The sequence below is a fragment of the Pogonomyrmex barbatus genome, unplaced genomic scaffold, assembly GCF_055798465.1.
Source record: "Pogonomyrmex barbatus isolate J1 unplaced genomic scaffold, ASM5579846v1 scaffold9, whole genome shotgun sequence".
Lineage (NCBI taxonomy): Eukaryota > Metazoa > Arthropoda > Insecta > Hymenoptera > Formicidae > Pogonomyrmex > Pogonomyrmex barbatus.
This window is the reverse complement of record NW_028297193.1, coordinates 8,290,982-8,309,419: the sequence shown is the minus strand read 5'-3', so window position 1 is coordinate 8,309,419 and position 18,438 is coordinate 8,290,982. Positions and strand designations below refer to the sequence as shown.

Here is an 18,438-nt window from a genome sequence, read left to right as displayed (position 1 = left end):
ACCATCCTGTAAGGAAAATGATATTAAATGTATAATAAGTATGTCGCTAAAACCAATTCATTTTTAATAGAATATACGCGCGCGATAAAAAGGCATACGTATCATTTTCGCATTTCTGCGTATAACCTAAGAATTTACGCGTGTAATGAAAAAACGTATGTATTACTTTCGTACCGCTGCGTAAATCCTGAGAATATACACGCGCGAAAGAAAACCGAATGATACTGTCAATGATGTTCTAGTGTGAATCTCAGTGCGTACAGATAATCACAATACAAATACGAAAATGGGATGATTCGCAGTATGTGTCGCGTGCTGTTATATAAAATATTACAATATATAAAATTACAATCCGAATGATTTATTAAATATATATATATATATATATATATATATATATATATATATATATTTATATATATATATATATATACACACATTCGTGTCAGTTACATGACAAATCATGTGAATGTTTTGTAAGAAATATGTAAAAATATATAAAAATGAGTTAAAATTGACTAAAAAAATAGTTATTGTTTGTTTAATTATATTTTTATTTAGAGAATAATAAATTTGTAACGGAGCATCCGAAAGATACTCCGTTACTAGCGCGCGCTAATGGCCGCACCATCCGCGGGGCCGCCCGAACACTCCCGACCGCGACCGACCGACACACGCGCCGGCAAGCTGTCACGCATCGACGACGTGATCAGCTATTTTACTTAACAAACGCTAACCAACTAAACGGTGACACGTGGCGCAGAGTCGGATATAAATACCTGACGAATTTTGGGGAAAAAGAGACAGTCCTATCCGCTCTCCTCCGACCTGTCCGTTACAACCAACCGTTCCGATCAGAACAGCGAGAGAAGATTCTCTCAAAGAATACCGAGCGTTCTCCGTATTCTTGTTTTATTCCTTCTCGAGAAATCGGAGTGTTCTCAGACTTTTCGCTCCACAGGAATACCGAGCGTTCTCAGTATTATCGCTCCATCTCATCTCGAAAGTCGGAGCGTTCTCGGACTTTCCCGCGACATCCGCCCCATGCGTCACGGCCAGCGTCGACGGTTGCCTAGCAACACACATGCGCGGACCCGGTTGCCTGGCAACGCGTTACCGATACGACTCCCGGCATCCGTCATATCCGCAATCGAATCGCGTTACGAGTATCGCAAAGCGATCGGCGGAAAAACAACCACCACGAACGACCGCGCAGCGAAAGACGTCACAAATTATTAAAAATTATTAAATTAATTAAAGCCCGGCGGCCGCAACGCATCTCCCGAACCCGGCATCCGACGAGCGATAACCGAGCGCACGTCCCCGCGTCCGTGCCGAGGAATAAAAACCGAGCGCGCAGGAACGTTCCGTTACAAATTATTAAAAACACCCAAAAATTTAATTTATCTACTATATCAACAATTAAAATATTACTAGTTGAACAACAGTATAAAATAATGAATGTTGTATTTCATCATGGTTCACTTATTGAGGAAAGTCATTATATAAGTAAAGAAGGAAAATCTTAGTTTGAAATTGATAATGCGCAAGTTAAGAAAAAACAAATAACCCAGAGATACTAAAGATACTATTTATATATTATTTCTACAAAAAAGTTTTAATAAAAATATGTATTAAGAACATATTTTGAAATATAGGTGCAGATTTTACATAAAACAATATTCAGCAATGATTAACTTCAGACAATCAGGAGATACGATAGTGTCAAGTCAACCGAGAACACTACCGTGACTTTACGTGACTCGACGAGATGCGAACATCCGAAATTATCGAATCTCAATAACGACTAACCGATCAAATTCTAAGTAGGCTTGATCGATAGCTTGAGTTCGACTTGCATAATAAAAGTATTTTTATTTTTCTGCTACGTGCCGTATAAGTAGAGATTTGTTGCTACGCAAAGTCCAATTTGGAAATTTTTACTTTAAGAAACATCGTCGTCATTATTATTATTATCGTCGCCTTTGTACGATTGCAATGTCTGTCACGAAATGTCATTATTAATCTTATCGATCCCTGCAGATTATTAGACTGATAAGTCAGAGTCATTGCAGGATCTAGCGAATCAATGTTCGCTGGATTCTGCAGTAACCCTGACTTATCGACCTGATTTATCCGCAGGATCGATAAGTCTATTAATGTAACATCGATTTTTATATCTATATAAATATATATTTCATAACCTCTAACTATAGTCTCTGCTTTTTATGTCACGATTCTGATTGACTACTAATAAATACACATAACAAAAATAAGAAAGTAGAAAACGAAAGAGTGAGCTGTTTTTATAATTGTATAATTATGAAAAAAAAATTTATCAACATAAAAGTTACATTAAAGTTTTCAATGTTCAAAAGAGACATAAATGATATCCTAAATGAACTTGTATGTACAATGAGGAGCATAAATGAGCTCTTTTTCGGTATAGGAGTAGATGAGTGCGCCATCTGTGGGTTGTCGACGCATCTACTCTCCGAGGACCAGTGTCAAAGACCGAACGCATCTCAGTTTTTGCATATATAATACATTGTCCGCGCGTAAAAGATTTTTTAATACAATTTGATGCAATTAATATTTGTTACATACAATACAATAATTATATTTTAATTATAATTATTATACTATACATCTGTATTATTATTCTCGTACTATTATTCCAATAAATGCAAACTGTAACAGTAATATTTCAAACATTTACCAAATAATAGACATAAAAAAATTTTAGCGATTGCTCGTTAATTTTTTATTAAAAAGGTAATAAAATAAATTTCATAAATTTTACACTTCAAATTATAGCTGAATGTTTATAGAACTATAACTTGGCACTTATTGACCAATTATCAAATCTTTTATATAAATTTTATACATTATTATAGTCATTTGAATTGGCAATGTAGAAACAAAATTTTCTTTTTTAAAGAATTAAGGCTAATATTATTTCGGTCAAAATAAGAAGATTCTTTATTCAAAATTCAAATTTTTTTAAAGAATTAAGACTACCACATGGGTTAAAATAAAAAGATTCTTTACTGAAGATACGTACCACTTAGGTTCTATTTTCTTAAAATAAAAGATATTGTCAGTTAAATTTTATTTTTTAATACATATCACTTGATGAAAAAATAACGTAGAATAACGCAATTTTTATAATAGGATTATAACTTGGCCAGTTATTGATATCAAATCTTTTATACAAATGATATCATTTGAGTTGAGTTGGCAATGTGGAAATAGATCTTTTTGTTTTTTAATTAAAACTAGTACCATTTGAGTTAGAATAGACAGGCCTATTCAATGAATACAAAGATCACAAAGATAGCGCTTAGATTTTATTTTTTAGTTTGATCATAACTAGAATTGCATTAGATATAGCAATTTCGTAACATTTTTTAAAGAATTAAAACTACTATCACATGAGTTGGAGTAAAAAGAAAATAAAAGATATTGTCAATTAGATTTTATTTTTTAACTTGGTTAACAACAGTTTTTTTTTTTCAAGCGTTCACTATACTTGACACCCTTTTTTATCTTTTTTAAAAAGGTAATTTTATAGTGAGATTTTATATACTTTAATAGATTATACTCTCTAAATTACAATAGATTATAATAGATTATAATAAAATAAATTTTAACTAAATATATTACTCAATTAAATGATATGTACATCATTCTTATAAAAGATATGATATCAATAAGTGGCATCAAGTTACCTTCAACTTTTTTTGTAGAAAGAAAGAAGGATATTTCCATTTTCACCAATCTTTTTCAGGAATATGTCATGAAAATTTTGGTCGCAAGTTGTGGGGCATCCTATGTGTGCGTGTACAAGGAGTCCCAGAAATGGGATTATTTTCATGTGTAGATAGAACGAATTAAGTCAAAAAGTTTTCATTTTGCAATTTTCGCAATAGTTAACAAGTTATTAATCATTAAAAATCGTCGGTATTAGCTCGGTCTATTGACAAATCCGCGCGGCGAGATGCGATCACCCAACGATCGAGATTACTAGGCGTACGAATACTTTATTACGACAATGTCTATGCATGAGCGGCGCGTAGCGCTATATTGAGTTATGATAACTAATTATAATTTCTTGCTTTTTTCTAATGGAAATGAGACTTTTCGGCTTAATGAAATTTATCTAACGGCATACATAAATTTTGTATGCGTATACGGATGTACGTGTACACGCACCGGTAGGAATGGTGTCCTGCGCTCGGCGCGCGGCTGTTACACACATGCGAAGCGCGTACGTCCGTGTCTCCGCGGAGCACGAAGGAGATTGCGGAGCGGGGAGAAAAAATAGTGGGGGGAATTCGAGGTTCCATCCTTAACGCAAGGCGTATGATCGAGAGAGAAAGCATAATCAGACGTGATACCGATTTCGGTGTCCTTTCGCTATCTCACACACTCGACGCTAGTGCGAGTGAGAGACCGCGGTGTCTCTATACATCGCGCTTTCCTTTCTTTCCCTCTCGTTCTGATTAATTATTGATTATTTATTTATTTAATTGATTATTTAAATATGAGTATTAATTGTTAAATATCGCGTAATAATTCTTTTGTTATATATTTTAAAAAAAGTTATGTGTAAAATTATAACTATCATTGCGTTTGGACATTGAATGTCTTACAGTTATCTCAAGCAGCCGATATTAAAAATTATTTAATAAAGTAATGAATTCGCGAAACTATATTAAAAAATAAGGAAGATTATATTCAATAATAAAAAATTATTAGAAATAAAAATGTGAAAATAATTATTAAAATAAGTATTTTCGAAATGAATATTATATTATAAATTTAAAATTTAAATTTGCAATAATGTAATTATAAAAAGTATTATTTTTATACGTTATTTCATGTTCAATTATATCATTTTTATACACATACATTTAATTGTAAATGTAATTCTACAATCTTACTTACGACACAAGAAGTTAACTTCATTTCAACACTACAAATTTATAAATGTACGGAAAACTTACAATGAATCTTCAAACCCACAATGACAGTTGTAATTTATATATAACTTTTTTTAAATATATAATGGAAGAATTATTACGCAACCATAATTAAATCGATTAAATCAATAATTAGATAATCATTAAGTAATCTATTATATAATTAATTATTTAATGATTATTTAATTATTGATTTAATTAATTATTAATTTAATTAATTATTTAATTGTGATTGCGTAGTAATTCTTCTATTATACATTTTAAAAAAAAGCGTAAAATTACAACTATCATTGCTAATTTGAAGACTCATGTAACAGTTTTACGCACATTTTTAAATTTGCAACGTGCAAATAAACTTCTTATGCTATAAAATTGTAGGATTACATTTACAATTAAATGTAAGTGTTTAGAAATGATACGATATACGCGAAATAATACTTTTACATCTAGAAATAATACTTTTCATAATTTTTACAAATTTAAATTTTAAACTTACAATATAGTATTCATTTCACATATTTATTTTAATTTTTACATTTTTTGTTTATCAATAATTTTTTATTGTTATTGAGTATAAGCTACCTTATTTTTGAACCACAGTTTATATGTCTCAACCCTGCATCGCTTCCGCGCATCGCTTTCGCGCGTTTTCTTCTTTCTTTGTTTATTGTTGCTACTAGGAGACCACGATTGTGTTCAACTGTTTTTCTCGATTTCTCAACTACTTTTTTCTTATTGAATCACTTATCGTGGTGTCATAGCATTGAACGGACGCGATTATTGTGATACGAATTGTGATGTCTCGAAACTTGTGTTCGGAAATACGAGGTCGTATTGTTGAACAGGCTCAGGCCGGAAAATCAGTAGCAGAAATTGCTGCTGAAATTCCATGTTCTGAGAAAATTGTTCGACGATGGATACGACGATTTGCTGAAGATGGTGATCATCGGCTTTGCATGATCATCGTCAGTATAATCGTGGCCCTCGTAGAACCGGGCCGAACGAAGTTCAGACTATCGTCGCTGCAATTGCTGATCAACCATTTGTCCACCGTCAAAGACCGTCAACTACCGTCCAAGAGATCATCAACGCAGCGAATGTTCAAGTATCCGAAAGGACCGTCCGACGACGTCTCAACGAAGCCGGGCATCGCTGTTACCGATCAGCCCACAAAATTCCGTTGACTCTTGTTCATCGGGAGCAGCGTGTCGCGTTTGCTTTGGAAAACCTGACAACGAACCCTGAGATGTGGGAGGCAACGATCTGGACCAATGAAAAGGTCTTCGTATCGTCTTCTATCGACCACAAATCTCATGGCGTCTAAGGGATCAACAGTTGCATCCAAATCATGTTGTGCCAATCCACAGAAGTGGAAGGATTTCTCGTGCGATGTGGGACTGGATTTCTGACACTGCAGTCGATGAACTGGTGGACATTCCTACACGCATGACTTCTGCGGAGTACATTCGCATACTGGAAGAAATCTTTCTTCCATCAGTACGCGCAATTTATTCTGCAGAGGATATGCCAGTGATCTGACTAGTGCAGGATAATTCCGGAGTCCATACCTCGCGTGAAACACAAGCATGGTTTCGGAATCATTCGGAGATCCAATTAGTGAATTGGCCTGCTCGTTCGCCAGATCTAAATTTGATCGAAAATGTCTGGGCACAAATGGTTTAACGATAGGAGCCAAGAAGGGAGAGGACGGTAGCAGCGTTAGTCAATCACGCGAGAGAAATATGGGAAGAACTTCGGTTCCAACCAGACTTTCTCTCAAACTTGGTTGATTCGATATCTAATCGACTCAATCAAGTTATTGACCGGTCTGGATACTAGACTGGAGATTATTAAAAGATGCTTCCGCACTTGCGCCACGATCGGCCCTTTTCAGGGCCCCTAAACTTTTCACACCGCGGATAGAGACGCCTGTAGAGGCGTCTCACTCGTCCGAATAGCGACTGGTCGGCGGTGTCCGGCCAGTAGGCTTATTCTGTGCTAACTCTTGACGAGATCGTTATCGTTATGTTGTCGTTGCGCAGCTTTTTTTAACTATATTTTATGCGCAATGACAACATAACAATAACAGTATTGTTAAGAGTTATAGAAAGCAGGCAACACTGAGTCTTACGTCTTGCTCGCACTCCCATTTAAACATTGAATGCCTTCCTATCTCAAGCAGTCGATATTAAAAATTATTTTAAAAAATAATAAATTCGCGAAATATATATTGAAAAATACGGCAGAATACTCAATAACAATAAAAAGTTATTAATAAATAAAAATGTAAAAATTAAAATAAATATGTGAAATGAATACTATATTGTAATACTATATTGTAAGTTTAAAATTTAAATTTGTAATAATTATGAAAAATATTATTTCTAGATGTAAAAGTATTATTTCACGTATATCGTATCATTTCTAAACACTTATATTTAATTGTAAATGTAATCCTACAATCTTATAGCATAAGAAGTTTATTTGCACGTTGTAAATTTAAGAATGTGCGTAAAATTGTTACATGAGTCTTCAAATTAGCAATGATAGTTGTAATTTTACGCATAACTTCTTTTTAAAATGTATAATAGAAGAATTACTACGCAATCACAATTAAATAATTAATTAAATTAATAATTAATTAAATCAATAATTAAATAATCATTAAATAATTAATTATATAATAGATTACTTAATGATTATCTAATTATTGATTTAATCGATTTAATTATGGTTGCGTAATAATTCTTCCATTATATATTTAAAAAAAGTTATATATAAATTACAACTGTCATTGTGGGTTTGAAGATTCATTGTAATAGTTTTCCGCGAATTTATAAATTTGTAGTGTTGAAATAAAGTTAACTTCTTGTGTCATAAGTAAGATTGTAGAATTACATTTACAATTAAATGTATGTGTATAAAAATGATATAATTGAACGTGAAATAACGTATAAAAATAATACTTTTTATAATTACATTATTGCAAAATATAAATTTTAAATTTATAATATAATATTCATTTCGAAAATACTTATTTTAATAATTATTTTCATATTATTTTCACATTTTTATTTCTAATAATTTTTCTAATAATTTTTTATTATTATTGAATATAATCTTCCTTATTTTTTAATACAGTTTCGTTTAATACAGTTTCGCGAATTCATTACTTTATTAAATAATTTTTAATAGCGGTTGCTTGAGATAGCTATAAGACATTCAATGTCTAAACGCAATGATAGTTATAATTTTATACATAACTTTTTTTAAAATATATAATAAAAGAATTATTACGCGATATTTAACAATTAATACTTATATTTAAATAATCAATTAAATAAATAATAATCAATAATTAATCAGAACAAGAGGGAAAGAAAGGAAAGCGCCATGTATAGAGACACCGCGGTCTCTCACTCGCACTAGCGTCGAGTGTGTGAGACAGCGAAGGGAAACCGAAATCGGTATCACGTCTGATTTTTCTCTCGATCGTGCGTCTTGCGTTAAGAATGCAACATCGAATTGCCCCTCTTTTTTCCCTTCGCTCCGCGTCTCCTTCACGCTCCGCCAAGCACGGACAAACAAAGTGCGATGTGTAGAGACATCGCGGTCTCTCACTCGCGCTAGTGTCAAGTGTGCGAGTGTGCGAGTGTGCGATGGGACACCGAAATTCGGTATCACGTCCGATTATGCTTTCTCTCTCGATCGCGCGTCTTGCGCGGTGTGTGTACGGTAATGGCGGAATGGTGTCCTGCGCTCGGCGTGCGGCTGCTACACATACACACGAAGCGCATACGTCCGTGTCTCCGCGGAGCGCGAAGGAGATCACGGAGCGGGGAGAAAAAATAGTGGGGGCAATTCGATGTTCCATCCTTAACGCAAGACGCGCGATTGAGAGAAAAAGGATAATCGGATGTGATACCAATTTCGGCGTCCTTTCGCTGTCTCACATACTCGACGCTAGTGCGAGTGAGAAACCGCGGTGTCTCTATACGTCGCGTTTTTCTTTCTTCCATCTCGTTCTGATTAATTATTGATTATTTAATGATTATTTATTTATTTATTTGATTGTTTTAATATGATTATTAATTGTTTAATTATCGCGTAATAATTCTTTTATTATATATTTATTATATATTTTAAAAAAAGTTATGTGAAAAATTATAACTATCATTGTGGGTTTTTACATTGAATATCTTACATCTATCTGAAGCAACCGATATTAAAAATTATTTAAAAAATAATAAAAAATTTCACGAATTCATTATTTTTTTAAATTCATTATATTTTAATTTTAATTATTTTTTCTCCCCGCTCCGCGATCTTTTTCGCACTCCGCAGAGACACAGATGTATGCGCTTCGTGTATATGTGTAGCAGCCGCGCGCCAAGCGCAGGACACCATTCCTGCCGGTGCATGTACATATATGCATGTGTCGCATGCATGTGCACGTACGCATAAAAAGTTTTTCTATGGTTTTCTATTTTTTCGCAAAATAATTACAAGTTTTCACGACTGGTTCGTGGTCGGGCCCCGTGACGCACACCCTCCCTTCTTATTTGGCCATTAAATAAATTCATTAAGCTTTTAAAAAATTTGCATTATGAAAAGAAAAAAAATTATTATAGCTCAAAACGAAAATCCAGCGCTATATGCAGCTCGTGCATAGCCATTGCCGCTTATAAACTATTCGCGTGCCTAACAACCTACTCGTTGAGTAACCGCATTTCACCGCGCACTTGAATGTGTCTAGTAGGCTCGGCGATTTTTAATAATTAATTAATTAATACATGTAATTAATATTTAATTAATACATGTATATAAAATATATAATGATATATATAATATTACAGTGACTAATTAATAACTCATTAACTATTCCGAAAGTTACAAAATAGTACAGGACTTATCGACTCAGTTTAATCCGCTCTATTTACTCAGAAAATAATCTCATTCATTCTGGGAAATCTTGTATATGTGTATATATATATATATATATATATATATATACAGGGTTTTCCAGAAATGTATATAAATAGAAATATATATATATATATATATATATATATATTTACATAAAGATAACATAAAAACGATCTTACATAAGTAATGGTTCCATTGTCATTTATTACTTTAGTAATAGCCGTCATGGCAACGATTGCAACACTCAAATTAACACGTAAAATATAAGATGTGAAAAAGCCTAAAAAGGCCAACAACGCCACGACATATCTTCTTTTCTTCCAAAATTTCCATGTGGATATAATTTCATCTTTGTGTATAACCCTAGAAAAAATAAAAATACATTATATATAAATACATGTATATAAAATATATAATGATATATATAATATTATAGTGACTAAATACTTATATAATATAAAAATTATTTTAAACTGCATTTTTACATATGAAGTGAAATAAAACAATTGTCCTTTAGATGTATTCCAGGTTGTATTCTGACTGACTGTATTCTGAGATGACTCTTTTTTTGACAAAACTTAATTTAAAGCCTTTAAGTTAATAAATGAAACAATTAGCTAGCCGTATTGAATATAAAAGATAGACAAGGATGACGCAAATCAGTTTTTTGCTCGACGCGTGATAAGCCACGCGACAGAATAAACTTCTCGCGGCACATACGATAAGAAGCGGTACGTCGATTGTTGAAATGTTAAGTAATCGTCAACGTAATGGCGGGGAAAGGAATAAAAAACATATTTATATAATATATTATATATTTTATGGTTATTTGACCACCAATTAAACAATTTAAATATATTTTGTAACGTGCAATTAGTATAGTGATATCCACATCATATTATGCACATAGTATTATCAGCGTCTAGATTGTTCAAAGAATCTACATCTCCATAATCCGCATCCAGGGTCTCGATGTGCACCCGCTCTCGCATCGACAAGAAGCAAATTCCGCAGTCATTTTCGTTTTTCGTGTACCTTGATGTCTACGACAGCACAGTCATCTTTCCCTTTCGTACCGTGCACGAGCTTCATAATCGAATTCAGCTTTGCTGTACGGAATCGTTCCGTCATCCCATCACAGTCTATAGTGATGATATATCACCCAGCGTGCGCGAGACCTGTCGGCAAATACCGAGGAAATACCACAGTATAGGACTTGCGAAAATGTACTGAGAGAACAGAACACTTCCTCAATACCACCACTTACTTCACGACAAACCTCTTCTCAATAATCAATCCTTGTCCACAAATGTTGACACGACATGACTGTTGTCGAGAAAAAGACTGCGATCGATTTTGATGTATCGTAAATTTTATCATCTCAAATTATATTAGAGGAGCGAGGCAGGGATGCTCTTAAGTGATCTTGTGTACAACATTGGTCAACGGATTGTAGTGAACTACGCGATCGTGTATGATGAACAATACGCGGTGGTATTTATCGATACGTTCTTTTTAGTCTCAAATTCCAATCTCACGTCCACGGTGGCGCTCTTAACCGATTCGTTTTGTTGAGAGCAATCAATGATTACGAATGGGCCGTTATGTAGAAAAGTCGTGACGATGAGACTCGGCTCGAGATACTCGTATCCGTAGTAACCCTTGCAGAAACGCACGTACGTGTCATACAGCACATACCATCTGTTTTTGTCGAAATCCAGATTTATATCGTCGTACGAATAACAGATAGAGTTTAGATTCTGTTCAGATAGAGTTTCACATTGGTCAAGATGCAATCGTCGAATCGGCTCGGCCATGACGTTCTTTCGGCTTGTTTATAATATGACGTATCGCAGCTTCTCGAGTAGCAGTCTTAATGGCCTACGAATGCTTGGTTGTACATTATAACAGCGAAAACTCGTACACATCCCACGAGCGAAAACCCATGCTCAAGTATCATTCGCTCCCTAAAATGCACAGCATCAACAGCTTTTTTATCTCGCTCAATAACATGTGGGGCATTCGCCATTATATCTTGAATAAGCCAATCATGGGATCCAACGCCAAATTTCCCATTAGTCAATTGTTGTTACGCGATCGTATCAAGATCAATTCGTGACGACGTTGATCACCACGTGTTTGTAATCCTTGCAGAATCTCAACAGTGCGTAGAGAGATATGCAGAAATTAAAATATCCATCCATGTTAATATGCATATCCTAACCGGCATTCCTCAGAATGACACTTCTGTCGGACGATGTCGTTACGTAGTGTTTGAGCGTGCTGCTCACGTTTCTGTTACGATCAATCTCCATGTCATCGAGTTCGTATCGATACTAATCGAACATGAACGCCATTATTTCCCAGTACTACATCAGATATATCAACCACTCTATTTTTCGTCAATTTTCTTTCGAAATACAAAAAACTTTCGTACAGTAATATGTACAGATCCTGTTGTTGTATGGATATTCTTATCTTGTTACTGTAACCGAACGTTCAATTGGCGAATAGGTTGTACGCGTGAATCTCAATCTTGACGATGCGATCGTCGAAAATTGATTCGTCTTCGATGTTTAGGATGTCAGTCATCTCACAAGTTGCGCAGCGCGAATCTCAAAACTTGTAAAAATTTAACAACGCGTTGAGTTTCCTCCTCTGATGCAGTCGAATGAGCGAGTATTATCGATCGGTGACTTCTTTGTAAAAAATGCGTTATCTCTCTGCGCATGTTTTGCTCCGTTCAACACGAGCATCTCAAATGTCATGCACATGCTCGCGTTATCGCTGTCGGACATGCAATCTGACAGTGATTTCTTCTTCTCTAAAATCGAGCAATATGTTTTGGTCAACAATGCGTATCGTTAGCTCCGTTATGCTCTATGAACGACAGATAAATGATCTGCATCGACCTTTCTGATATCTTATATCCTGGCGGCATGCTCGATGAAAAATCGTGTATCGTACACATTGTTACTGTACATGCCCGCGATTACGTTGTACTTTACACAGATGATGTTTAGATTCATTATGTTGATCGACACGTCCAATTCATGCCATTTTTGCGATTGCAGTATACGCTTCGACGAAAAACCCATCAGCAATCCAATGTTGTTGGGCTTGTTAAAGTTTATTTTATAGCTACATTTAATCTGGCACCTCATCGTATTGTAATTTGCGCGGAGCACTATCGAATATTTTCCGATCTCGTCATCACTGCGCGCGGTAGCATCGGCGTTGCTATCGGAAGCGGCGCGTCGCGAACGTTTCCGTAAAATATCATGTCTCTAAAATTCATTTATGACTTACCCTGTCAGAAATCGTAATTTTTGCGTCATCTTTGCCAAAATAAAATGCATGTTTCAAAGCGTTTACATTCGATTGTGTGATAAGTCTCCAAAATTGTTAGGCCGAGCCCATAGTCATCGTCAAATCCTGGCTGGAAAATAGTTTGCCGCGAGGACGTTGCTCTTCCCGCTCAGCGTAAGCGTCAGCGACATGATGGAAAAAGCGTTCGACGAATACCAAAACATCACGGGAAACGTCACGGTATTTTGTCGGACTTTTTAAATTCACGCGCGTTGACCTTTTGAAGAAACCACAAGCATAGCTGCCTGCAGACGTTCCAGTCATATGTTTGATAGAATGTTCGATTGCACTCTATCGTCGTAACATTGCCTTCGAAATAATGCACCAGTTCCTTGGGCAGTCGAAGATTAAACTGTGGAAATATATGACGCTATCCTTTTTCTTTGCGTACGCTACTCAATGAGTACCGGGATCCATCCGGGATCGTATCGTCCAGATTAACAATACTGCTTTTCTTTCGACACACGCCGCTAATCGGTAACGCGTTACGCATGAAAACACCTTTGAAGTACGATACGTGTATACGCCTTGCCAGCTAATCCAATTGCACGTTGGTGATTAAAGCCGCAGATATTTTCATTGTCTCTTTGGCGGTTTTTTCTTTTTTCCCTTTTTTGCTGTTACCTCTCGTGTTTGTGCGGAGCGAAATATAGTCTCTGTTCGTACGGAGCGACATACAGCTCTTGTCCGCGTTTCCATCGCGCGATTGTGACATTGCAGTTCCTCGAACTGAAGTTGCGTGGCTTTGCTGTCGTTTACCGCTTTCGCCACGTTGGCCGTTCCGCCGATCAAGGAACGTACCCAACACTGGCAGAATCGGTAACGCGCCGCCTTGTTTCGTCATCAGAAATATTCCTTTTGTCGGTTTTTTCCTCCTTTTCATTTTCATACTCATGCAGATCTTGATCTTTCATCGCTACCCAAACGGCAGCGGCAGCTCAGAGTCGAATATCTCGAGTTCTTCTAGGGCTTTATCGTCGACTTTTTCTGCCACGTGTCCATCGGCGAGGCCGTTGCGAGAATACGCAATGTCGTGTTCACGGCATGCCAAGTCCTGTGGACTTATGCTCGTTTCACCTCTAACTAATCACTTCTTCAGCGGAGTACCAGACCGCTTACGGCCGAGAATAAATAACTCGAAAGGAAGCGCGTTTATCACTCGATTGAGCAGACCTCCAATGCAGCCTTCGTCCGACGTTGTTGCAGTCGATGTGCGTGCATTGCCACGGTTGATTATAATGCTAGACACAGCGACGATAAGTTCGAACCTCTATAAATCCACCTTTATATGCTCCGGAGTCTTGTTCCACGCGTGATCGATATAGTCGCCGTAATATATTATACAGGCGTAATAGTATAATTATATATATTGCAACTGCTCAGCGCTTAAGTACTAAATATCAGAAGGATGCGATAGCGCGAAATACATTTTTGCTACTGTGTGCATTCACAGTTTTGCGCGCTTATAAATAGGCGTTCGAAGCCTAAATAACATAATGCAAACACGAAATATGTACAGCAGCCGCTGACGATACGCGTCGTGAACTACGACGAGAAAACGCGAATGATGGGGGACATCGCGACGAAGCGCAACCACGATGAAATACTATCGAGTACTATGCGCGCGATCATTTGCGGTCCGTTGAATTGTATAAAACCAACGTCTCATAAGCTTGCTCGAGAGTTCGCACGGTATACGTATTGAGAACGTGTACGTATATTTAAAATCGTTGTAACAAATATCGATACTCGAAACTTTGTTGATATCGATCGACGAAATTGGCTACTCTGCGTTCTCCAACGACAGTGACGTCATTCCATCGAGCGAGGCACGTCTCAATTCGACTCCCAATTCGATCTTCGTCTTCGACGATGTTGCATGCGATAAGCGAAATGTGGTGAGAGAATACTTCTCAATGGGCCACCACTCAAATATCAACTGTTTTTATCTCTGTCAGACATACGCGAAAATACCTAAACATCTGATACGCGACAATGCGAACCTGCTGCTCCTATTTAAACAGGATGGTACCAATTTAAAACATGTTTACAGCGATTATGTGAATATCGACATGTCGTATGATGAATTCTGTGTCGATTGTTGGCAGCGCAAATACGGATTTCTAGTGATAAATAAGGACAGTCCGCTTATCAATGGGCGATACAGAAAAGAATTTAACACGTTCGCGATACCATAACGTGATTAATTGATGTCAATATTAGTTGATGTAATGTAGGCAACATGGATAACATCAAAGATTGCGAGAAAATAGCGAAATATTTTGCGAAATCGAGCGATTCGATTCGCAAAAAATATCGCTCTTTGAATATTGGTAAAATAGACGAAGATGTGTTGGAGAGACAATCGCCTATCGTTTAAGCCTATAGTCGAAGCTCTAAAGCAGATTGTCGAAAACATCAAGAAATCTTATCCGATTAAAAAAGAAGCTCATATTGCAAAGGATATCGGTATTAAGAAAAAAAAACGTGAAGACAGCGATGACGATGATATTGCTAACAGGAATTCATATTGAAGATTGCAAATGTTGGATTTGGTTGAAATTAACGCCGCCTAAAAAGCAACGTACAAAATAATTGAACACCACGTCAGATTCATTCACGTTTGATTTTACATCAATAAAATCATCGAAAGAACTACCGATAAAACCACCGAAAAAATTATCTAAAGAACCACAAAAAATACCGCTGTTCATGCGAAAGAAAGATGTTTATGAAACAAAAGATGTCAGTGAACCGTCACTCGAAACAATCATCAAACAAACTCTACAAACGCAAGGAAACCATAAGATGCTTCATGATCAGCTAGGACCATTGAAACGAAAGTACGGACCTTCTTTTCGTTGACGACATAGATAAAGCCATCGATAATATGTACAGTGTCTATTTCGATAAAAGTATACGATACTCTGTGACAAAAAGTTTGACATTGACAAAAATGACTCCATAATCATAGATAATGTGAGATATCCAGGATTATATGAATTGATAAATAAGGACAGGTCCGCTTATCTCAGTCAGTCTCTTCTCGGACAGTCTCTTCAAGAGACTTCTCAATGAGGTTATATTCAGTGAAGATGACAAACAAAGTATATAATGAATGCTCATAGATGTGTCCACAGCGCCCATAATCCCATCATGGGCAACAAGGGATACAAATGCATTAACATCATCGCTCCACTCATATCTATATATATATAAAAGAAGCGGTAAAAAGAATGCAGGCATGAGCAATATACCATCCACGATAGAGTTAAATAACAACAAGATCGATTAGGTGCTTTGAGAAAATCCCAATGAGTTAGTGGGTTAACTCCGATTGCTCGACGCTTTGGGCCGATCTGGTCATAACGCTCACATCAGATACTATCGATTATCGAGGAATTTCGTGAAGTCGACATTATTATAAATTAAATAATGTTTCGACGAAACAAGTCATTCTGACATCAGTGAGGAAAGAAACAATTTTTTGCATCGTAATATCTATATCTTTTTAGACATATCAAAATCAAACATTGTCGAAACATGAGATTGTCAACATTCTCTAGACGTGAAAAAAATGTTAATTCTTAGAGATGACAAAATACACGGTCCTCACGCATACACTTCTTAACATGAAGCAAGGTTCCATGTGGATTTATAATTTTTTACAATGATTTTTAACTATTATTGTAATACGGATTAGATTAGATAAATCTTAGATAAATCTTTAGATAGTGGAGCTCCCAGGAGAAAGGCAGAATACACTGTCTCCACGCATACATTTTTTAATACAAAACAAGATTTCACATGGGTTTACAATTTTCTACGCAAAGATGAACTCAAATGTATACGTTTGATACAAGATGAAATGGCTTATGGCTTGTTTTGTTTATAATAAACCTTGTTTATTGGTATTCTGACATTGGTTTATTTTGTATATTTGTAGTCATAATTTGTCAGTTATCGATTAACTATCGTTGTTGAAAGAATATCTGCATTTATATAAATTATCATATTTTTCAAACTTCTTTTGTTTATAACTTTTTAATAAATATCGAGCGACGGCTAAAATCTTTTGATTGTTACTCAGGATGATGTCCTTAACAATATATGTCATTGAAATCCGTGAGATCGCCCAAATTATGCAGTTTTACCTCTAACTATACATATTTCACTTTAAATATCTTAGAAACATCACCACCTAATTATTAGAGCAAAGTTACTCAGAGTCATGATCTTGACAACATATGTCAAGGTCAAAGTCATCCGAACTGTGTAAATTTTAGTAAAGATTTACCGAAATTTTCTACGAAGACGTGTCATAATTCGGGAATACAACAATCTGTGACAGGCTGATATCGTCGAGATGCGTCTATACTCGAGTTTCAACATAGTCACCGTCATCGATGCGTTGAGCAAGTATGTCTGGGCCGTACCGCTCAAGAGCAAAGTCGGAAGCAAGACGGCTAACGCTATCGCTGTGACAATTAGAGAGAGCGAAAGATGCCCGAGAATCTTGCAAACAGATATGGAGAAGAAGATTTACAACTCCGATGTTCAGAAACTCTTGAAAAAACATAAAGTTAATCATTATTTCACGTATTGAAGGCATCGATCGTCGAGCGTTTCAATCGCATGCTTAAAAAACATGTGGAAGATGTTTACGCTCAACGACAAATGGGTCGACGCGCTACCACGTCTCATGTCAGATTACAACGCGCAAGCATCACACTATCGGCATGTGACCCGTTGACGTAACTCTCGCGATCGCGCGAAAAAGATTTTTTGACATGGTACAGCGCGATAAAGATCGCAGATTTAGTAATTCAAAGTAGGCGATTCAGTACGCGTGGCAAGTACAAGACAATTTTCGAAAAAGGTTACACGCCAAATTGAGTAATAATATAGGGGCGGTTCTAACTCAGAAGCGTTGAGGGGGGTGCGGGTGTGCGGGGGGAACTGTGCGCAACCGAGGAGTTCCGGGGAGGGGGGAGGGGGGGATAACGCGTGTTGTCCAGGCGACCCAGTGCCATTGAATGTAAACAGCGTGCGATTGAATCGATGATTGATGCCTTCAACACCGTGATAAATAATTACGAAAAGATAAATAACGAAGATAATATAAAAAATTGGACAGGGCGCGTGGACATAACATCAG

The 18,438-nt window shown here is 36.2% G+C and overlaps 1 protein-coding gene across 6 annotated transcripts in view; it reads right to left on the bottom strand.

Moving 5' to 3' along the window:
* MFS9 (major facilitator superfamily transporter 9) overlaps positions 1–18,438 on the bottom strand; it is a 514,330-nt gene that overhangs the window by 330,278 nt on the left and 165,614 nt on the right. For all 6 annotated transcript variants that reach the window (XR_016141319.1, XR_016141321.1, XR_016141323.1 and 3 more), the window contains one exon: positions 10,091–10,274. Coding sequence is in view for 1 of the 6 variants with exons in the window: in XM_089085049.1 (XP_088941175.1) it covers positions 10,091–10,274 (184 nt within the window). In the remaining 5 variants the exon portion in view is untranslated. The remainder of the gene's footprint in view (positions 1–10,090; positions 10,275–18,438) is intronic.